At 45.5% G+C, this 23347-nt stretch overlaps 1 protein-coding gene across 3 annotated transcripts in view; it reads right to left on the reverse strand.

Annotated features, from left to right (window-relative positions):
• Positions 1-22952, reverse strand: part of BARD1 (BRCA1 associated RING domain 1) — a 58157-nt gene extending 35205 nt beyond the window's left edge. For 2 of the 3 annotated variants that reach the window (XR_008450336.1, XM_054069550.1), the window contains exons 1-4: positions 22769-22952; positions 21565-21621; positions 16872-17017; positions 8276-9276 (exon numbers count right to left, since the gene is read on the reverse strand). Coding sequence is in view for 2 of the 3 variants with exons in the window: in XM_054069550.1 (XP_053925525.1) it covers positions 8276-9276; positions 16872-17017; positions 21565-21621; positions 22769-22911 (1347 nt within the window). In the remaining variant the exon portion in view is untranslated. The remainder of the gene's footprint in view (positions 1-8275; positions 9277-16871; positions 17018-21564; positions 21622-22768) is intronic. The other variant, XM_054069551.1, reaches the window with a different exon arrangement.
• Positions 22953-23347: the final 395 nt, after the last annotated feature.

The raw sequence follows: 23347 nt of genomic DNA on the forward strand, positions 1-23347 counted from the left end.
ATTTCCTCCCAAGATCTCATCTAAATCTCCCCCCTTTCAGCTTCAAACCCTTCCTCCTCATCCTTTCCCTGCCCCCCCTGATAAAGAGCCCCTCCCCAGCTTTCCTGTACGCTCCCTTTCAGTCCTGGAAGCTGCTCTAAGGTCTCCCCAGTTCTATTAGAGTTGATGGAATCACTCAAAACATTTAAAAGTGTTTCGCTCAACTCTAAACAAGAAAGGCTAAGCACCTGGTAGGGACAAATCCTAGTCCCAGACACCTATCTACCTTGTGTCTGTCCTCCACAAGAAGGCAGAAGGGACCCAAGCATTGCTTTAAGATTACTAATTCAAACTTGGACAAGTATTGAAATAGACTTTATACATCATTTAGCATCATCTAGCAACACCAGCAGAAAATCATCAGCCCGGAATACGGAGCCATATCCGTACCCGAGGGTACGAGGTGGAGCCACCACAGCTTGTCCTACCAGTTTGTAGCAACAGCAGGGAGGAAAGGTGACTGAAGATACGACTCGATCAGAAACAGAGAACAGGACAAGCACCAGATAGAACAATGCCAACATTAACAATTCACAGGGAAACATTTATTTTTAAATCTCATAATCAATGAAGGATTACAACCAGCTCTTGAAGAGGCAGAAACTACTGCATAATGCAAAATTATCCATTTGGAAGAACAAAGCAAAGGACATTTTAAGCTCATAAACAAGCTTATGTGTAGTGACAACACAATAATGCAAAGGGTTTGCTCTTCCTCTGCTACAGCTTAAGGGAGCTCTGAAAACCACAGAAGCAAGAAAGGCATTGGGGCCATCTGTTGGCAGACCCAGAAGACAGCATTAGCTCACACAGAGAAGGGCATTTACACGGCTTCACTATCGCTTTCCTCCAACAAGAATTTAGCTCCTGCAGACACAAATGGCACGAGCCCAGAGAACCAGCTTCACTCAGCTTAGACAAGGCTTTCTCGTTTGTTTTCTTCCAAGTCAATTGTGTCACGATGCTAACGCAGTCAGATAGTTTAGAAGGACTGCAAGCGTTCTTATAGTCTTATTTTGTGTCTGTTTGGGGTTTTTCCCCATTTTACCCTTTACTATTTCCACTAACCATCAAATTTTTCCACCTAAAAGTCACATTTAAATTATCGAGTTAAAAAAACCCATACTCTACCAGTTCAAAAAAGACCTAAGGAATTAGGGCAGTATATGAAGATGAACATAAAAACCTGTACCACATCAACCAAGCATTTCTCCCTTTATTTGCAAAGGTAACCAGTTGACTTCAATCATTAGCTCAAACAAATTAACAAAACCCACATTTCAAGCCAAGATACATTTGCTTCTTTAACTCATGGCAGGGAGAAGGGAAACTAGGTTATTTACAACTCCTAAGTGGTCAGAGAGGGCAAGTAGGAATTCCAGAGTGCTTACAGTAATTGTGAAGGCTTCAACCAGCTCTTCCATAGAATCACAGAATGGAATGAGTTGGAAGGGACCTCAAAGCCCATCCAGTCCCACCCCCTGCCGTGGGCAGGGACACCTCCCACTGGATCAGGGGCTCCAAGCCCCATCCAACCTGGCCTTGAACCCCTCCAGGGATGGGGCAGCCACCACTGCTCTGGGCAACCTGGGCCAGGGCCTCACCACCCTCACAGCAAAACGTTTCTTCCTAACGTTTCACATCAATCTCCCATCTTTCAGCTTCAAACCGTTCCCCCTCATCCTCTCCCTGCACTCCCTGAAAAAAAGCCCCTCCCTGACTGTCCTCCAGGCTTTCTAGGAACGAGCAAATTTCTCACCTCAAATATCCTCAAATTCATTCCCTACCCAGCAAACAATGGATTAATTAACAAGCATACAAGCAGCTATGCTTCACCTTTAACGAAATGACAACATTCAAGAAGTTTAAGCCACCGCGGAAACAAGAGGAGTAACAACCAAGCATTATCAAAAAAGAAAGGGCGATTAGTTTCCGAGCTTTCAGATCAGCTGTCGGGAAGATGGATTGCTTTGACTCATGGCCAGTTTCCATGTCCTTAAGACCTGCCTTTCAAACCATTACACCGTCTGGTATTTGTGCTGACCTACGTGCCGGATGCTACCCACAACCAGGAGGCTGCTTACCATTCCCGCACCACTTGGCTTTAACATTAGATAGTCGGTGTCAAACTACAACTTCTAAGCAGTCTGAGGTGCTACACCTGCACCTGAGTCACCCAGCTCGTTTCTGCCAGTAGACCTCATTTCTCCAATTAGATTAATATTATACACACAGCGAAGTCATCTGCCACACAGAATCACAAGGTCTGGACTTTGGTCTTTCTGATCTTGGACCAGTGGATGTATTCATTCATGGTGAAGCAGCTGGCTGTTGTTCATCCAGTGCTTTTTGCTCCGGGGAGGCTGGTAATGGAGAGGAAGCCAGAAGTGGAGATATTCCACCCATGTACAACATTCAACCATGATACTACACACATTCATCTATTACCCAAAGCAAGGAACTGCACTGCTACCCAGGTCAGACACCTGAAAAGAGATCTAAAAGGCATTTGGATGTTGGCCATCATATGCACACAAACCCACAAAATCTTCTTTCACTCTTTCTAATGTATCATTAACCTGTAACAAAGCAATAAAAAAAGGAAGAACAGCCTCACGGGCTCAGAAGAAATTATCCTGTAGTTATTACAGCATTAGGTTTGACAAACATGAAGAGTCCAGCACAGCATGCTAAATGCAGGTGAAGCCTTTATGAAGCCCTCCTGGTCAGCAGTCAAAACTGAAGGGTCCCTGGAACAGGACGTAACCTAAATGGGTCCCAATGCTCCCTTTTCTTTCACAGAATCATAGAATGGTTTGGGTTGGAAGGGATGTTGAAGCTCATCCAGTTCCAACCCCCCTGCCATGGGCAGGGACACCTCCCACTGGACCAGGTTGTTCCAAGCCCCATCCAATCTCGCCTTGAACACCTCCAGGGATGGGGCAGCCACCACTGCTCTGGGCAACCTGGGCCAGGGCCTCCCCACCCTCATCGTGAAGAATTTCTTCCTACGGTTTAATCTAAATCTTCCCCCTTCCAATTTAAAGCCATTCCCCCTCGTCCTATCACTCCAGGACCTTGTAAAAAGCCCCTCCCCAGCTTTCTTGGAGCCCCTTTCAGCATTGGAAGCTGCTCTAAGTTCTCCCTGGAGCCTTCTCTTCTCCAGGCTGAACAACCCCAACTCTCTCAGCCTGTCCTCATAGCAGGGGTGCTTCAGCCCTCGGATCACCTGTCTTCAAAACCAAGTAGATATTCTGCACAGATGCAATTTCCACCTTTCTCAGAAGAGGGACAATGGTGTAATTGCTTCTAACTTGAACAATAAAAACTCGAAATCTTCTTCCAGCCACCTCCCAATCTGCTCCTGTGTAACAGTGCGGCTGCTGCCGTGGTCCTCCGTTATCCTGTAGCATAGCAGTTCGCTATTTCTCTTTCTGGAATCCAAGCAGCAGCGATTGTGGGGTTCCCCAGGGCTCAGTACTGGGTCCAGCCCTGTTCAATGTCTTTATCAATGACCTGGATGAAGGCATTGAGTGCACCCTCAGCAAGTTTGCAGATGACACTAAGCTGGGAGGAAGTGTCGATCTGCTGGAGGCTCTGCAAAGGGATCTGAACAGGCTGGACTGCTGGGCCGAGACCAATGGGATGAGGTTCAATAAGACCAAATGCCGGGTCCTGCACTTGGGGCACAACAACCCTATGCAGCGCTACAGACTGGGGGAAGAATGGCTGGAGAGCTGCACGGAAGAGAAGGACCTGGGGGTGCTGGTTGACAGCCGACTGAACATGAGCCAGCAGTGTGCCCAGGGGGCCAAGAAGGCCAACGGCATCTTGGCTTGTATCAGAAATGGGGTCACCAGCAGGTCCAGGGAGGTTATTCTCCCTCTGTACTCAGCACTGGTGAGACCACACCTCGAATACTGTGTTCAGTTCTGGACCCCTCACCACAAGAAGGATGTTGAGGCTCTGGAGTGTGTCCAGAGAAGAGCAACGAAGCTGGTGAGGGGCTGGAGAACAAGTCTGACGAGGAGCGGCTGAGAGAGCTGGGGTTGTTTAGCCTGGAGAAGAGGAGGCTGAGGGGAGACCTTATTGCTCTGTACAACTGCCTGAAAGGAGGTTGTGGAGAGGAGGGAGCTGGGCTCTTCTCCCAAGTGACAGAGGACAGGACAAGGGGGAATGGCCTGAAGCTCCACCAGGGGAGGTTCAGGTTGGATATCAGAAAAAAATTCTTCACAGAAAGAGTCATCGGGCACTGGAACAGCTGCCCAGGGAGGGGGTCGAGTCAACTTCCCTGGAGGTGTTTAAGGAAAGGGTGGTTGAAGTGCTTAGGGACATGGTTTAGGGAGTGCTAGGAATGGTTGGACTCGATGATCCAGTGGGTCCTTTCCAACCTGGTGATTCTGTGATTTATTCTGTGATTCCAATTCCACTATGTAAACTGCCCCATCATCTCCTTTGTCAGTGCAGAAGAAACATAGGCACAACCAAGACCCGAAATACCATACCAAGAAACTACGGTTTTCTTCTCTGTGTAGGAGACTTAAGACTCTAATAACTAGTTTAGTACTGGGCTGCATTTTTAATTGCCACATAAGAGGTAGAACTGTGAACAAGTGGTTATTGTACTGCAAGAGAAGTCATACATGGCTGTTGACTGGGCAATTTCCTAGAACCATGGAATGGTTTGGGTTGGAAGGGACCTCAAAGCACATTTAGTTTGAACCCCCCCTGTCATGGGCAGCGACACCTCCCACTGGATTAGGTTGCTCAAATTCCCATCCAACCTGGCCTTGGACACCTCCCACCAGTTTAGAATGTCAGGAGTGCAATAAGTCACATTTAGTATTTTAATGAAATGGAAGTTTCAAGTTCAACGACTATGGAGGAAGACAAACACAACTGCTGTTTGCTATGGGAAGAGCAACATATACTTTAATTTATTAGTTTAACTCAGCAACAAGTTCATCCACACTCCACCCTTCTCCAGAAGCATTTTGATTTCAGTAAGTTTATAACTAGCAATAGTAAACAGGGACAATCCCTCAGAATCACTTGAAACAGCACAATACATTTAATTTTAATGCCTCATAATGTTGTTTATTATCTCTTTTAAATAAGGAAAAAAGGGAGAACTCGATTAGCTTTAATTAAATTCAGGGTATTAGACCCTAACAGCTAATGAAAATAACACAGATTTATTTTTGTAATTAATGAAGTCCCAGAGAATTAGACTTTATTTCACTTTGGGGGGAGGGTGGCAGCTACAAGCCTGTTTCCCATTACACACACAGAAAAACATCAAGGGCTGTGGAACGAGCAAGAAAACAAAAAATCACCTATAAAACAAAACTGGAAGATAAATACTTGTAGAAACAGAAAAAATGACAGGGCTATTCTGAAAAGAAACGAAAAGAGAATATACATACAGTAAAAAGCCTCGTGTTTGGGATCAGCTTTAAGAAAGCGTGTTTATCAGCTGGGTAGCAGGATTCCTCCAGCTCCGAAGAGTGATCCGGAAACATACAAAAGACGCTTGCTTACAAGAAATGTCTTCTTGCATCTCACGCATCCTCAGCAGATTCATGGCAATTAATCACCGATATTTCTTGTTCACTGCTCCATAAAGTAAAATGTTACCAAATCCCATGACAAATAGTACTTTAGAAAGAGCAAGTCCTCACACCATGCTGGCTTCGAGCAACTCAGTCTTAATCCACTTTGAGATGGACCAGTAACTGTGCCTACATTTACCGGCTCCCAGGGGAGACAGGATCTTCGGAATGCCATAACATCCCCATAATTAAGCTCTATAGCAAGAACACCACAAATGAAAGGAGATTATCTGTATCGCTTCCTTCTACAGACGAGGAGAAGAGGAACAGAGACAGCAAAACAACTTTCTTGGAGTTGCACTGGAAGTTCACCGGCTGGAAACAGAGACGCGTGCGGATAAACTGAGACCATAACCAAAAGACACCTCTCCTCACCTTATTTTAATTACCTTTAAAAGAAAGTCGGAACTTAGAGATCGCCCTGAAGCTCTGTGTGGTTAAACAAACCTTTACTAACGAGCACCTCAACGCAAAATGAATAAATGGATTAAAACCACAGCAGAACTAATGAAGAACAGAAGCAACTCCCCATTTTAGCTCCATAATTAAAAGCATTCAAAGACGACACCAAAATCAATTCACCCACAGGGCTGGAAGAAGAATTCATGTGTCTGTCCCACCACCTGCCTACGCTCCAGCTGGAGTTCAGCTGCTCAGCCCACCGGAATAGCCCTCATCCTTTCTCAGAGAGGCTGTACCAATGCCAACAGGCACTGCCAGCTACGCCACTCAACTCAAATAATCAAAACGGGGTTGTTTGTCTATAGCATGAACCGCTCAATTTTTACTCATTTACTGTCAAAATGCTTTGCAGTGAAAAGCCACCTTATTGGCACATCCCTGTTTACTCCACATATCACGATAAGCTGCAGAGATGCTGTTTCCTCAGATTAAATACTTGTGTTCTAAAGAAGAATCAGACATGCGTATCCCCAAAATCAGAAGGCTGTGGAACTGTTGGAATGGGTCCAGAGGAGGCCATGAAGACGATCCAAGGGCTGGAGCACCTCTGCTGTGAGGACAGGCTGAGAGAGTTGGGGTTGTTCAGCCTGGAGGAGAGAAGGCTCCAGGGAGAACTTAGAGCAGCTTCCAGTGCTGAAACGGACTTCTGGAAAGCTGGAGAGGGACTTTTTACAAGGTCCTGGAGTGACAGGACGAGGGGGAATGGCTTTAAATTGGAGAGGGGAAGACTTAGATTAGACCTTAGGAGGAAATTCTTCACACTGAGGGTGGTGAGGCCCTGGCCCAGGTTGCCCAGGGAAGTGGTGGCTGCCCCATCCCTGGAGGTGTTCAAGGCCAGGTTGGATGGGGCTTGGAACAACCTGGTCCAGTGGGAGGTGTCCCTGCCCATGGCACAGGGTGGAGCTGGATGATCTCTAAGATCCCTTCCAAGCCAAACCATTCTATGATATTGCTGTAATTCATACCTGCATGAAAACTTGTCAAGGTAGATCCACTTTTTAGATCCAGTCAATCATAACAGTATTCCTTATAAATTCCCAGAAAATCACGAAAAGATAATTTGTAAACAATGCTTTAATAAAGGGGAATATACAGGACTTATAACGAAAGGTAACAAGAGACCTATCTTTTAAAGCTCTTGAGCCCTGTGATGGCAAGGTATCACTTTCTCCTCCCTAATTCTATATTAATGACATCAAGTAAGATCTCTGAACTCAGCTCAGCTGCTGCTTCCACTGAAAAAGGTCTCATGCAGCCGGAATTGGCTCAGTAGACTGCTTTTCAAAGAGGTTATCGAAGAAATTCTTTGTCTCAACAGAAGTGCTCTACGAACATGAGGATGCTGACAGGTGAGTTCCACCAGCACAGGCAGTTTACGAACCACACAGCATTTCTATATCACGATTTAGCACAAAGTGCATCTGAATTGCCAGACTGCAAACTCTTTGAAGACCTCTCGGAACAGAGCTACCTTGAAGCCATCAAGTTCTACCACAGCAGCAACCGGCTCATGCAATAACGCAGCAGCAAAATGAGTGACAGCTTTCATTTCAAGAATAACATTGATCCTACGTAGAAGTGAGGTCTACCAAAGACATCCCAACTCCATCCTAATCCTCCCTTCCTCACCATCTGTGCTCAGGGCTCAGCATGGGAATCCCAGGGTGTAGCCTTTCGTTCCTCCTGGGCCAGCACTCACATCAGATGGAGGATCTCAAAGATTATGAAATCGCTTTCCTCAATTAAGGTTGCATAGAATCATCTTTATGTAGATAATTCAGATCGTGTCCTGGCTGAGCTACCAGGTCAAGCTAATCTGCTCAAGATCACTCGGGGAGATCTGAAATACTCAGCTAAATTCCTTAAAACAGAGACAACTTCCTGGCACATAAGGTCAAAGCATTTGAACGCTCACCACTTCCAAGAACTCGGGTGCATAACTGACACTGCAGTACACAGTTTCTCAAGTATAGCTATTTTTTATCATTCCAATAGTCATTCATTTATGAAATCAGAAAATCAGGTTGAAATCTCCCCTATAAACCTAGAAGAAAAAGACCCCAAGATAAGATTTCCCCCGACATCCCGAAACGGGATGTACAGAAGTAACATTGTCTTTTTAAACATCTATTTAAAGGTAAACTAGAAGATGATGGCCCTACCTTGATGGAAGCAACATGGAGCAAAGTTTCTCCTTTGTAATTTCTTCTGGCAATTGTGTTACCACCAGGGGACTTCAACACAGAAGGACTGTGTGGTATTCCTACTTGATTACAAGTCTTGGAAGTTGATGGGGTAGAGGGAGGTTTTGAAAGCGAAGGGCTGTTTACTGCTTGAATGACTGCAGAGCTTCTTGTCCTCATGACAGTGTTGGTGACTTTTGACACGGAGGAGGAACTCTGAATTGGTGTTTTGTGTTCAGACACTGGGGAGATGGGGTGACCATGAGCTGATTCCTTTAAGCAATCTGCTTGCCTGCCTCCCTTCCCAACAGTGCTCCTCTCGCTTCTTCTTGGCCTTTTAGACTGAGGAGTAACTGGAAGTCCGGAGTGCTCCCTTCCGCGTTTTAGAGGTGTGATTTCATTTTCTACTGACTGCGATGTCTCCGGAGCAGGATTTTTCTCCTCGCTGACTTGAGCAGGGCATGCAGCCTCACTGTTCTCTTTCTTCTCTGAGGATTTTGCCTGTGGTGGCGTTCCCACGTGTTCTGTGTTTTTGCTGGAGTCAGCTTCCTTTCCGGATTCCTGCTGAAGCAGCTCTTCAGGGCTCTCTGGTTCGGGAGTGCAGAAGACTACTGGTTGACTGCAGATGGTCACACACTTTTCCTTGGGAGTCTTCTCCTCACCTCCTCCTTTCTGCTCAGGCTTCTCTAAGCTCCAAACTTTGTTAATGTCTGCCAGACGTTTCTTCTTCATCTTCTTATTCTGTCTCTGTGATGGCTTTTTTATCGGATCGGAGGGCTTTTCATGAGGAGGGGAAGGAAAGTAATCATAAACGGAAGACGTGTCTTGACAAAGGTCATTGCTTTTAGTCTCAGGCTGACTCTTGTTCAGGATGCATCGAATCTTCTTACTTCTTGGGCTGAACCACATTTTTATCTGTTCCTTCTTACTCTTTTTTTCACAGTCTGAGACAGTTGGCGTGGACGTATCTTCCGTTGAATCTAAGTGCATCAAGGAAGAAGAAAGATAATTTAGAGCACTCTTCAGCACAACTTTGGAAAGAGAAGATGAAAATAACAACTGCATTAAGTGTTGAAGTGTTACTAAATACAACCTATGAGTGCCTCCATTTCTCCTGAAGAGACAAATGCAATGGGGCTTTAAAACAACCGTCAAGGTCAGACGCCACTCTACCCCCAGGGATCCCAGCACAGCTAAAGCTGTCCACCAGGCAACGGAGCACCCGGCCAGGGAAATTTGCTCCGTGGTCTGGGCTCAGAGCATGGCACAATCATGGAAAATTTCTGACCAGATCATAGAGAGGAGAGAACCTGGCTCTATCACTGAGTTTTCCTTGGAAATAGGTTTAACGAAGTACTCTGCACATACACAAAAGAGAAAAGAAACTATTATCATAGAATGTTTTGGATCAGAAGGGACCATGAAGGTCATCCAGTGCGACCTCCCTGCACTGAGCAGGGACATCTTCAACCACATCATGTTGCTCAAAGCCCCATCCAACCTTGCCTTGAATGTTTCCAGGGATGGAGCACCTCTCCGGGCAACCTGGGCCAGTGTTTCACCACGCTCAGTGAAAAAAAATTCTTCCTTATACCCAGTCTAAACTTCTCCTCTTTCAGTTTAAAACCATCACCCCTTGTCCTATTGCTACAGGCCCTGCTAAAAAGTTTCTCCCCATCTTTCTTATCAGTATTGAAAGGCTGCAATAAGGTTTCCTAAGAGTCTTCTCCAAGCTGAACAACCCCAACTCTCTCAGCCTCTCTTCACAGGGGAGGAGCTCCAGGCCTTTGATCATTTCAATGGCCTCATCTGGACCTCCTCCAAGAGGTCCATGTCAGTTCTGCGGTTAGGGGTCCAGAGCTGGACACAATGTCCCAGGTGTGTTCTCAGGCACTGGCAGAGGCTGCTCAGGGAAGTGGTTGAGTCCCCATCCCTGGAGGTGATAAAAAGACAGGTAGATGAGGTGCTCAGAGATATAGTTTAGTAGTGGACAGGTATGGTTGAATTCGATGACCTCAGAGGTCTTTTCCAACCAAGTGATGCTATGATTCAATGATTCACCAGAGCAGAGAAGAGGGGCAGAAAATTACCTAAAAAGATATTACAGCTCATCTCAAGTCGAACAGAAGAATAATTGCAAGCAAGTGAAAATAGCATCCTCATAAGAATGTTGAGCATTCCAGACAAATTTTGACTGATTCTGCAGATATAGCAGATGAATCAAAGGAATATATGTAGAAAACCTGTGAGTAATTGTGTCCTGTCATTTGATCCTTTACCTCTTGGCTGTAAATAATTCCAAGGAAGCTACACGTTTTGATGATCCTGAACATTTCTTTAAAAATATGCACTGGAGCAATTTCATAAGTCGCATCGTACAGCACATCACAAATCAATAATCAAGATGAGGGAGGAATATCCTGTACTCCCGGCACATGAAATAACAGTTGAGAACAAGGGCTGTAAACGGTGTCCTCAATGGCTTAGGAATAAATTAAGGAACATAAAGTGACCTCTAAGTTAGACACTAATTTAATTTGATAACTCTTTCAGTGCAAAGAACTGTAACAGATTATTATTTTTTACATATTCCTTCTTGGAAACCTAAGTTATTTTAGGTTACTTGGACAAGTTCTCCAAAGTAAAGGCACGACTCAATCTTTCTGCCGCCTCCAGACTCAGGGACTACCATTCGCAAGAGTCTTGGTGATTTATAGCAATCAGTCACAAAACCAATATTAATTTTGCCTAGTGAGGCAAGTAGGGTATTAGGATAATTATTTTTAGCAGAACTAAGACCAGGATTAGTGGGTTTTTTAAAACATTCTTGAAATAAAGTACACAAAGGCTTGATTATTCAAAGCGAAAGACAGACACTCGCTGCAATAATGTATTACCTTCACTTCAGTGCATTAACTTGCTACGGGTGATTTACCTCTTCGTACCTTCTCTTCCATTTTTGGTGTTAGTAACTACAGCCTCTTTTCTACAGCAAGCTGTGATGAACTCACAGACAGCAGAAAAAACATTTCCAATCCCTTAGCCACAAGAAAAAAAAAACAGGTCTGAAATTTCACTTAAACCAGGACTATATAGCTAGTAATTCAATACCAAAATAGACATCTGAGGTTTTCTTTTCAAGCAGTATTTCAAGGTTAAATGCTTCCTCAATCTTGATTTAAATTACCCCACTTATCCCTGGAATTAAACTATGATAGACATTAGGAGATTTAGCTGGAGTACTATCTGAGGCATCAGAGCAAAAGTGTCTTTAAGAAGACAGCTTCGGGCTACCTAATCAATCATTTCGGTATCTGAAGATAATCATCGAGTACAGAGCAGCAGCTATTTGGTTTTCCTGGAGGGCTGAGCTTGGTGCAAACAGGGAAAAAAAGGACTGAAATTGAGACCCAAACCTCATAACTAGCTGGCCTTCAGAAAGCAATCATATCCAATTTCACCCCTGACAATAACATCAGGGGAAAAAGAGGAAGAGCTTGATTGCAAACAGATGCAAAATATAAACCACAGTTACCACTTACTCCCTGTTTACACAACTAGAAGATTTTCCTTCTAAAATATTTACTTTGCTAGGAACTATCAGTCATCTCCAAGTAAAAAGCAAGAAAAAAATCAGCTTGTGAAAGCAATTTGTGCGGCAGTTTTGTGATGGCCAGAATTCTTTTTGATGTGTGCAGCACAGCAAGTGACAAATACAATCCAAGTCACTGTCCTTCAGAAGTGGGATCTAAAGCAGCCTAACACAATTAAGTATTTACGCTGGAAGCTGTCTATATACCACTTTTGGCAGCGAGGAAGCTTGTGAAAAATCAACCACAAGGTTTTCTCAAACTGATCTGTTCATTACCGGTTGCTTAGCAGGGATTTAGAAGTCAGGCTATTAAAAACTTGCTGAGAATACACCAAATAAATACTTTCCCAGGATTATTTTTCCTCAGATGCAACTACTTTAGGTGGTTTAGAACAGGGAGGCACTCCTGGAATATGATTAAAAGGCCACACATACTGTGAAGGAGATACAACACATTCAGAGGCCAGCCAGGGGACTTCTCCAGAGCTTACTGGGGAAGGCAATTTCTGCCAGGCTCTGCGCCGTCTCTCAGCCATTCATCAACAACTCCATCTTTTGGAATGCTCTGTAGCTAAAATCAACTTTACCTGAACAGTTCTGCACAGCATCTGGAACGCAACGTTAATTCTTAGAGCTTGCTGCCCCTTTCCTCCGTTTCCAAAGCGAACGAGGGAGGAAGTAGAAGTCCTAAGGACAAAGAGCCAATTTACCCTCCTTGAAAACCTAATCCTTTAATGGACCCAGAGCTGTGACAGGGAGAGAGAGAATATCCTTACGGCTTAATAAGTAAACGTTATTTTGTATAAAGAGGGCATTTTATTTACGTGAAGAGAGTACACCTGGTGAAGAGTCTGGAGCACAAGTCTTAGGGAGAGCGGCTGAGGAAACTGGGGTTCAGCCTGGAGAAAAGAAGGCTGAGGGGAGACCTCATTGCTCTCTACTGCTGAAAGGAGGTTGTAGCGAGGTGAGCGTTGGTCTCTTCTCCCAAGTAACAAGTGACCGGATGAGAGGCAACAGCCTCAAGTTGAACCAGAGGAGGTTTTTACCAGCTATTAGGAAAAAGTACTTCAACAAAAGTGTAGTCAAGCATTGGAAGAGGCTGCCCAGGGATGTGGAGGAGTCTCCATCCACAGGGGTATTTAAAAGAGAGGTAGATGTGCTGTTTAGGGACATGGCTTATGGTTTAGGGAGCTGGCAGTGGTAGGCTTATGGTTGGATTGATGATCTTAAAGGTCTTTTCCAGCCTAAACGATTCTGTGATTCCGTTATCTGGTAGGTAAGCGCATACAGTTAAACTACCTTCAGAGAAAATTGCTCACAGAAAAATCGATCTAAAGGAATTCTTTGCTGTCTTCGAGTTGGAAGCCGGAGCTTGCAACTCAAAGGGAAAAGAAAAAAATTACTATATATGAGTAAGATTCAATTGTATTTTTAAAACAGAAGAAGTATCCTCCCAAAATTTTTAGAGGTTTATTGAGACAAGGTAAATTGGTAAAGCGTGCCTTACTGATTCTACATTTTAAGCATTTATAGTAGTTTAAAAACTACCCACAACAACAGTATTAGTATCAGCTTATAGTAGGTGCAGTAAATTTATTCTCCATTACCTATTAAATGCAACATTCGCGTACATGCTGTATTAACGGAATTCCTTCTAAACAAGGCTTATTTGCACATAATAAGCACAAGTTTCTTAATAGAGCTGAATTTCTTAAGTCTTAAAAGGGTGGAGAGTAGACAAAGACATTAGGAGATGCGCAGTGCCTTGCAACTAGAGAGCTACATCTCCAAGTTCTGCTGCAGCGCAATAACAGGCTAGAGCAGGAAAAAAAGGAGCAATTAGAAAATGTGGTTTAGCTATCATTAATCTGCATCAAAGGAATATAATGATGCACATTGTGTGCCTTTCAAATTATTCTCTATTACGGGTTTCAGAACAGAAGTTGAGAAATCTCTTTGACAAACTAGTCCCTTATTAAAAATCAAAGGGAAGTGCTTCGGTACCATCTGTGCAACATTAGTGCCTTCACTGAAGAATGATTATTTTGCAAGTTAAGTATTCAACACAGGGGGGGGAAAGGGAGAAATTCCAGCTATTCAAAAACTCATCTTTAGCTATTATGAAAAATGTCATTGCACGCATGGAATGCAATGTAATCTGTTACAACAGGAGTTCAACCTCTTTCCTTCCACGTCGGTACATGTGGAACTATATTATGACACTACAAAGGCTAATCAGAAGTGAATCTCTCCCACTGTCCACCAGCATCAACACAAGCTCAGGAAGCTGTGACCAACACCTGCAAGGTCTAGCTCTGTCTGAGAAGAGGAGAGGAAGGTTTGCTGTTTGACTGCCTTAGAGCGAAGCGGATTACCTTACAAAGAATAAAGCACAATCATCTATAAACGGTTGTTGTGAAAATTCATCACAATCTCTTCTTTATAAAGAACTTCACACAGAAAAATCTGCTGAAGTATTTATGAATTCTCTTTCCAAGTCATTATTTTAAATCAAGCTCCTTCATCTCCAGCACACGATACACACCGTGGTCATGATTCAATAAATTCTCACTAATTACCCACTTGTGAAGCCTATTGTCCCATCAAAGCCAGTTCTCAAGATGCCTTGGACTTTGCAAGAGCTGAAGATTTTGAGGTGCAGACATCCCACCCGTGAAGGCTGCCAACCAGACAGCTTCCTGTTCCCCTAACAAACGTTAAGCCGTGAAGAGGTCACACGAGGGACGGAGTACAAAGTGAGATCCCTCCCCATCCACTGTGGAACGTGGGGGTACAGGGATTTTGTACGTCAAATATTCAACATGTGAGCTTAATCCTATCCTTTTCAGCCACATTAGCTCTGTGTGTTTTTAAAGACAACACACACGACTTACTGTGTTCAGTAGGTCTGCCTTGGATTGAAAAATGGGTCGCATGATGTGTTTGCAATAAATAGAGACTTCAGAGTCAACGAGGATCTCGAACAGAAGCCTTGAGCCAAGCCACAATTGTCTCAAAACAAGGCACATGCAAAAGACATAATGCAAATCTATGGAAAGATTCCTTTTCCAATGGCTTCTCCCCCTTTTCTCCAGAGAAAGATTGATTCTTTGGTCTGTTTCGTTTACTGGAACATAAAACACAATTTCTGACCTTCTAACCAAAAAGAAAAGAAAATATTGTTGACAGGAATGTGATAGAAGCACGGTGCTGTAAGAAAATGATAGCAACTCCTTATCAAGAGACCTCCTGATCCTCCAAACACAAACATATTTCACTTTGTACACATGACGCTCATGAAATGCAGCTACGGGAGGGGACAGATCTGCCAGAGATGAGTGACAGAATACCCTCGAGGATTTGCTCTCAAAATCTCTAAAGCTACAGCATCCTGTGACTTCCCATAGTACAACACCTAACTGGCTTTTGGTAGAGGTGTGCTCGTTTACTTGCGTATCCAAACCAACCCTGGCAGTGAACTATCACCAGTTTGGGAGGTTTTCCTTTTAATCTCAGTATGAAACATCCAAAAGGCCATTAATCCTTAGTACACTGCAAAGACTACAAGGGATGGAAAGTAATCTCCCAGTTCCTAACTTTACCTCCAAATAAAACAGCCTTGTAAACTCCAATTTTCTGCCTGCTTTTAAGTCAGAACAAGGAACAATAAAAAGTACCTGATTTTATTCTGTGGCTCAGCCATATCACGCCAACTTTATTTTAGAAGAACTACGGGATTAAATGCATAATTCAACTTCTAGGACAGTTAAGCATCAGATGAATTTTTAAGAGTTAATCCACCTATAAGAGTTCTCAAAAACGCCTGAACAGTATCAACACGGTACCATGTCGTATTTTAAATGCTTTATGTACAGCATCACAAACAGCTCCTCCCAGAGATTCTCATCCAACTATGTTTTTAAAAGTCTTCACCACTTAAAATGCTTCCCTGAAACCCTCTTTAAGCCATTTTCTATGCTCGAGTAGATTTAATCACTGTAGGATATTATATCTATATAACATGTATTCCCTTACAGTAAGACATAAGCTTCCAGCCTCCTCCCTTCAATGTATTTTGATGTCAATAAAGAGCTACCCCATAAATGAACACGAAGGTGCTGAGGGGATTAGACCGAGAAAAAGAATCTTTAATTTAGACAAACATATTAAGAAGCAACAGTGAAGGAAGAATTACCTTTTCTATATCTGACAGCTAAATTAATGTTTTCTAAAACCTGGTATTACCTAAAACGTCCTCTCTGGGCTTGCAGAAGACACACACAGTCACCTACGCTCATTTAACTTCATTTTTCCTTACTTTGACAATCAGCCTAGAATTTGATAAAGAGATGAATTCCCAGAGAACGATCTCTGCCATCTTCTAGCACTGTCAGCAATGACAAAATTCCTTTGTAGCAGACTAGCTGATTGTTACGAAACAAGAAATAAATGAGTTAAGACTTGCATCCTTCCCCTTTTTAGGCACAGAGCAGATCAATTTTTCTGTGTGCGAAAACCCTAAACTGAAAATTACTGGGACAGCACGTGCGCTCTGGCGCAAATACACAAAAGGCGAGAGAATATATGGATTAATCCTCGAACAGAGCCCCTACACAGAAGCGTACGCTGCAGAATTTCACCTATTATGCTCCCCCAGGAGCCTACGATATGACAACTTGTGCCCCTGGTCTGGCAACTCATTGCCACGTGCCTTGGGAATACATCCCACTTTCATCTAATTTTGGAAGACAGATTCTAATGAATTATGGACTAACCCGCTCATGGAGATTTCTACGTGAAAGAGATTCAAAGAACAAGCAATCCATACAGACAGTTCTCTTCAAATCAAATTTTCCAAACATCATTTGGAACAGCTTTTCAGAATCTTAAACAGGGCTCTGCTGCTCCTTCTCTACAAAGCCCATGGAATGAGATGGAGCGTTCTGGATTCAAGGGCTGTCAGAGGCCCTGGTTTGCTCTTACCCGAGGTGTCCACACCCAGTAGATGCCGCAGTTTGCTGCAAAGCTGAATCATGTTATCGAGCTGCCGGTTTATCTGCGCATCTTGCACCCAGGCTGGCATGTGGCACACTGGGCATTCTTTGCCAACGGAGTCACCCACGCAAGATCTGAAAGTCAAATGTAAAAATCCATTATCCGGTGTAAATTATCTACTCTACTTGCTATCAAACTGCTCAAAGCCAAATGCTCGGAAAGAATCTTTTAGCATTGACAAGTCGCTGTTGGAAAGCCCACATGAGTAAGCCACAAACGGAGGAGAGGACATATTTATCATGGCAAGTGACAAGCCATAATGAAGAAAGCGAAGCCCATAGCCCTGTCACAACTCTGTCATGAAAGACGTGGTATCTTGTGACTCTCACACTCACAAGCTGATACATAATTTTCAAGGTATGCTAAAGCTCCACTGCTCTTTGACTCCAGATAACAATTAGGCTCAAACAATTAAAACTCCAGATTCTTTGAGACCTCAGCTAGAGACAGGGCTATTCTTCCACAGCCTTCTATTTTGAAACCAGTGACAGAAAGCCAAGCTATAGTAACCATCATTCCCACTTTTTCCTACTTAACATTTTCTTGGTATCGTGAAGTTTCACTCGTCTGAACACTTTTCCGTAAGAAGTCCCACGAGGATTTGCAGGTTCAGAGTATCCCGTCTTTTTTTACTTTCTGAACATTTATGCCAGGAGATGATCAAGGCAACATGGGTGGGGGAACACATCAACATAATAAAGGTCATTTAACATTCGTAGCCTCTTAGTGATTCTACTTTCCCTATATGTGCCTAAAATCTTTTATTCATTTGATTACTCCACTGAGAGAACCTTATGATTTACCATCTGAACTGCAACATCCAAGGGCCACGGTTACTTTTCAACTCCAATCTATCCTGTTAAATATATGCTATAATTAAACATTCTCGAGACCGAATGAATTTCAAAAGTCACCGTTACTTTACCACCACGTAACGCGCACAAGTCGAGCGAAAGGTATCAAATTAAATCATGTTAAACATTCAGAGGAACAGAATGCAGGTAACAGCAAGGCACCGCTACCTAGAGAGGAAAATCACAGTCTATGCATCTAAATGTTAAACATACAGTCAGCTGACAGCCATACACCCCAAAACTAGGAGCAGGTCAGTTAACAATACTAGAAGTATAACTATCACCACTTTCCCTATGAGGACAGTAATTTTCAGATGTGTTCTCTGCACCAGCATCTCTCCCTCAAACACCATCTCAAATGTATATCATGCCTTGGACTCGATGATCTAAGAGGTCTTCTCCAACCTAGTGATTCTATGGTTTAGTTAACTCCAACATAGGAAATCTGGTACATAAAAATAACTGCCAGGTATGTTTTGTGCTTGAAACAGCCTGCTCCGAACGAGAACAGGACCTTTTGGTTGAGCCATTGCTGTGATCGAGAGACTGAAGTGCAATTCTTGGCTCTGATATATTCCAGATGACACTGACAAATCACTTGGAGCAAAGATAAGAGCCAACAGGGTCTCGTTCTGTAGGAAAGTTGGCCTCAGGTTTCCCGCATCTGTAAAAGGTAGCGCAAAGGAAATGCTGAATGACTTTTATACCACAACATTTCCTAATTACTTTTAGCTGTTGGGTTTTTACAGTCATTGTCTATTAACTATAACTAACCGCGTAGAGTTACTCAGACAACACTGCAGAGGCTGATCTTAATAAATACCCCTGCCCATAATAAAATCCATGCTGAAGGAGAATCAGCTACATTACGCGTGACGTGACTCTTGCAGTTCATTATTTTCACATATTTCACCTTGGATACGAGGAGCCAGCTCTGACCGTTCACCCTGCTCCTTCCCAGGCATATTAATAAATCATCGAATCATAGTATTGCTTGGTTGGAAAAGATCTTCGAGATCATTGAGTCCAACCATACCTGTCCACTGCTAAACCAGATCTCTGAGCACGGCATCTGCTCGGCTTTTAAATGCCTCCAGGGATGGGGACTCCACCACTTCCCTGGGCAGCCTCTGTCAGTGTCCGGAATGTCTCTCCTCAGCAATGCATCAGTCAGCTCATGTCAGGATACTGCAGGTTCGATCCATGCCCCACCAAAGCTGCTTGTAAACAAATTAATCTAAATTTTCTTCGTTTTATTTAAAAAAATAACCACCATCAAAGACTCTGTCATCAAAGGACACGTTAAATTGATGACTAAAAGGTCAGGCACACAAAGGAGGAAAGATCAGATAGAACAATAGCTCGGGTAATAGCAGATAAACTCTACTTTTGGAGTAAAAAAAAAAGTACCTATTTCTTACTCCAAAAGTAGAGTTTATCTGCCTGACTGTCGCCTTCCCTGGAGGTGTTTAAGGAACGGGTGGATGAAGTGCTTAGGGACATGGTTTAAGGGAGTGTTAGGAATGGTTGGACGCAATGATCCACTGGGTCCCTTCCAACCTGGTGATCCTATGATTCTAATTGTTTATTGAAGCCACCCTTCAGCAAGCCACACTACATCTGAGGAAAAATCATTTAAAAAGATAGATAAGAACACACTTATAACTCCTTGTTGAAGCTTCTGGGGTCTGTTTCACCGACTATTCGGTGGATAGGTAGTATGAATGAAACAAGTGAAAATATTGCTTCAGATGGTGGCATCTTCCACAATGGCCAAAGCTAGGAAAGAACCCGCACATCTGGATACAAATAAATCACTTGTACATCTTTTAATACATCCCTATAGGGGGGGGAAAGATGCTGATCCCATAATCAGTTACTCCTTAAAAAGCAAGGAAAACCTTTAGCTAGTATTTCACTTGTCAAGCCATCAGCACTTGAAGCTCCTGTTAGAGGTGCAGCTGAAGACAGGGAACAAATGAGCCACAGCCATGAGGGAGGCTTCTCCTCCGCTTTTGCTGACATAATGCTTGCAGCATTAAAAGGTAAAGCTGAATATCCAGACGGGCTTACAAGCAGAGGTAAGAAAGTGTATCTCCTCCTCACTCTAACAAGCACAGCATTTTAATAGACAGCTCACATCTGTGCTGCGCGGAGAGACCCTTAAGATACACGACTGACCTTTTAACTCCCTGTGTTGGCGTTTCTATGCCACGAAGAGCAGCGACACACGGGACACCCAGAGGTTCCACCACAAATAAGGCTTTGGGGCAGGTACGTTTCCAGCCTCTGCCAGTCCTAATGATGCCCTAAGTGGTCCTAAGGAAGAGTCACCTCCTCGGAACAGCCTTGATAGCAGGATGGTTCCAACTTGACTCAAGATTTTGTAAGCACTCGTGTGTGCTACCCCACAACCAGCAGCCTGATCCAGTGGGAGGTGTTCCTGCCCGTGGCAAAGGTTGGAACTCAATGGGCTTTAAGGTCCCTTCCAACCCAAACCATTCCATGTTTGGATGGGCACAAACACAGGAACAACTCCTGGCAGACCTGAAGCAGCAAAGCCATGAAGACAGTGAAAAGCCAAAGCAGCAACCCAGTCCTTTCCAGCCAAGCAAAACCCCCTTGGAAACAGGCAGCACCTTTCCAGGCTGCTCTTTTTTGTTTGTTTTGAAGGGAGGAAAGAGTCGGAGATGGCAGGAAGAACTGGAAGCTGGTTTTTCCTCCTGTCCCGCTATGGGTGGGCTCCGTCCCGTCAGATCCAGCACTCCCCTTCGTCAAAGTTTAGATGTGACGGTCTAGCACGGTCCCAGCTGAGTTATCTGAGTGAGTTAGGTGGGCAAATGTTCCAGAGCGGTTTAGAGGGGTCCAATTTGGTTCGGTTTGGCCCAATTCAGGGCCCCGCGTTGGGCAGCAAGAAACTGTTGTGGTTTAGCCCCACCCCAGCCAATTTCAGGAGCTGAAACTGGGCAGTTGGGGTCCCAGTTCCCTCCTCTCCCATCCCAGGGAAAGGGAAATCAGAGGAAAAGACTTGTGGGTTGGAAAGCCAAAACTAAAACAGCTTTAATGAAATAATAATGATGAATAAAATACTACTAATAAGAAAATGAACTACCCCACGGTGACTACGTCACCGCAAACGCTGCAGGGTAAGCAAGGTGAGTGGCAGGAGGGAGCTGGGCTCAGGAACTGGAGTCAGGAACACACAGATCCAGGATCGAAGCAAACAGACAGACAAGGCCCTCACTGGACATTGGCCATCAAAGAGGGCGAGACCCTTATAATCTCTCAAGTTTATAAGGAGTTTGAATTGTGTGGAATGGAATGTTCTGTTGGTCAGTTTGGAGTCACCTGTTCTGCAGGTGTGACCTTTTTTCACCTCTTTTACTTAACAGCATTCTATCAGCTAGAGGATGGCCTTGGATTCTAGAGGAATAAATGCAAGCAATGGCCTTTCTGCACCCCTGTGCCCTGTGCCATCACTTCTAGAGGCAAAAACAGTCTGAAAAACGTCCGATTAACTTTGGGAAAATGAAGTTACTTAGGTGAGACTGAGCTGAAGTGAGAAAACTGATTGTGCTTTAGCTCAAACAACAAGACCTTGACACCTGGCAAACACACTGAGGCTGAAATGAGCGCTTTAGGAAGCCAGGCTGTCGCTCCCGCTGGTGCTCCAGCTCCCTGAGGCAGCCGCCTGCTCCCCTCGGCGTGGTGGAAGGGAGGGCTGTGTCCTCGGGGGCTTCCACACTCCAGGACAACACGCTACTCACAGGCAGAAGACGTGCTCGCACTGCCCCAGGGACACGGGCTTCCGCAGGACACCGGCGCTGTGGGCAGAGGAGGGAGAAATGCCGTGGGGTTAACACAGGGTGCCCTAGGGAAAGGGAAGGGGAAAGGGAAAGGGAAAGGGAAAGGGAAAGGGAAAGGGGGGGAAAAGGGAAAGGGAAAGGGAAAAGGAAAGGGGGAAGGGAAAGGGGGAAGGGAAAGGGAAAGGGGGAAAGGGAAAGGAAAAGGGAAAGGGAAAGGGGGAAAGGGAAAGGGGGAAGGGAAAGGGAGAGGGGGAAGGGAAAGGAGGGGGAAGGGAAAGGAGGGGGAAGGGAAAGGAGGGGGAAGGGAAAGGGGGGAAGGGAAAGGGGGGAGGGAAAGGGGGGAGGGAAAGGGGGGAGGGAAAGGGAAAGGGAGGGGAAAGGGAAAGGGAGGGGAAAGGGAAAGGGAGGGGAAGGGAAAGGGAGGGGAAAGGGAAAGGGAGGGGAAAGGGAAAGGGAGGGGAAAGGGAAAGGGAGGGGAAGGGAAAGGGAGGGGAAGGGAAAGGGAGGGGAAGGGAAAGGGGGGAAGGGAAAGGGAGGTGAGAAGGGAGGGGAAATGGAAAGGAGGGGGTGAGAAGGGAGGGGAAAGAGCATCAGAGGGAAAGGGGAAAGGGGAAAGGGGAGGGGAAAGGGGAGGGGAAAGGGGAGGGGAAAGGAAAGGGGAGGGGAAAGGAAAGGGGAGGGGAAAGGAAAGGGGAGGGGAAAGGACAGGGGAGGGGAAAGGAAAGGGGAGGGGAAAGGAAAGGGGAGGGGAGGGGAAAGGAAAGGGGAGGGGAAAAGGGAGGGAAAAAGGGAGGGGAAAGGGAAGGGGAAAGGAGGGGGCAGAAGGGAGGGGAAGGGAAAGCAGGAGGAAAGGAGGAAGAGAAAAGGGAAAAGGGGGGCTCAGAAGGGAGGGGAAAGGGAAAGAGCAGACAGGAGGAAGGGGAAAAGGAGGTCGAGGAGGAAGGAGTAGAGGGAGGGCAGGAGAAAGGGGAGAATAAGAGGGGAGAGAAAATAGAGGATAAAGGGGGGGCAAGCAGGAAGAGAAAAGGGGGGAATCAGGAGGAGAGGAGGAAGTAGAGGAGCGAGGAGGTGAAGAAAGACGGGGAGGCGTGGCGGGAAATGGGGGCAGAAGATCAGACGGAAGCAGGACGAGCGGGAGGGCAGAGAAGCGGGGGGAGGGCGTTACCAGCGGGAGCAGCTCAGCGCCGTCTCCAGCCGGGCCAGCGCGGCGCGGGTGCGGCCCCAGGGCGGCTCCATGGGGGCGGCGGAGCGGGGCTGCCCGCCCGGGGCCACCGCGTTCCCCGAGCGCCCGCGGAGCGCCGCCCGCATCGCCCGCGCCGAATCTCCCGCGCGCGCCAGCGCGAGGCCACGCCCCCTCCCGGAGGCCATGCCCTCCCGGTGGCCACGCCCCAGTGGGCCACAGAATCACAGGCTCCGCCCCATTAGTCACGCCCCCTCCGAGGCCACACCACCATATGAGGCCACGCCCACTGACGGAAGCCACGCCCTTTAGCTTAGGTCACGCCCCATCCTGCAGGGGCCCCTCCGCCTCTATATAGTGCTGTGACCACAGGCTCTGCCCGTGCCCGGTTCCCGCGCTGCGGGGCGGGGCCACTGTGAGGGGATGGGGGGGCGCCATATCCCCCAGCCTTGGGGCGCGGAGTCGTGAAGTGGTCTGGGTGGGGAGAGACCTCAAAGCCCAGACAGTTCCAACCCCCTGCCATGGGCAGGGACACCTCCCACTGGATCAGGCTGCCCAAGGTCC

The sequence above is a fragment of the Cuculus canorus genome, chromosome 6, assembly GCF_017976375.1.
Source record: "Cuculus canorus isolate bCucCan1 chromosome 6, bCucCan1.pri, whole genome shotgun sequence".
NCBI lineage: Eukaryota > Metazoa > Chordata > Aves > Cuculiformes > Cuculidae > Cuculus > Cuculus canorus.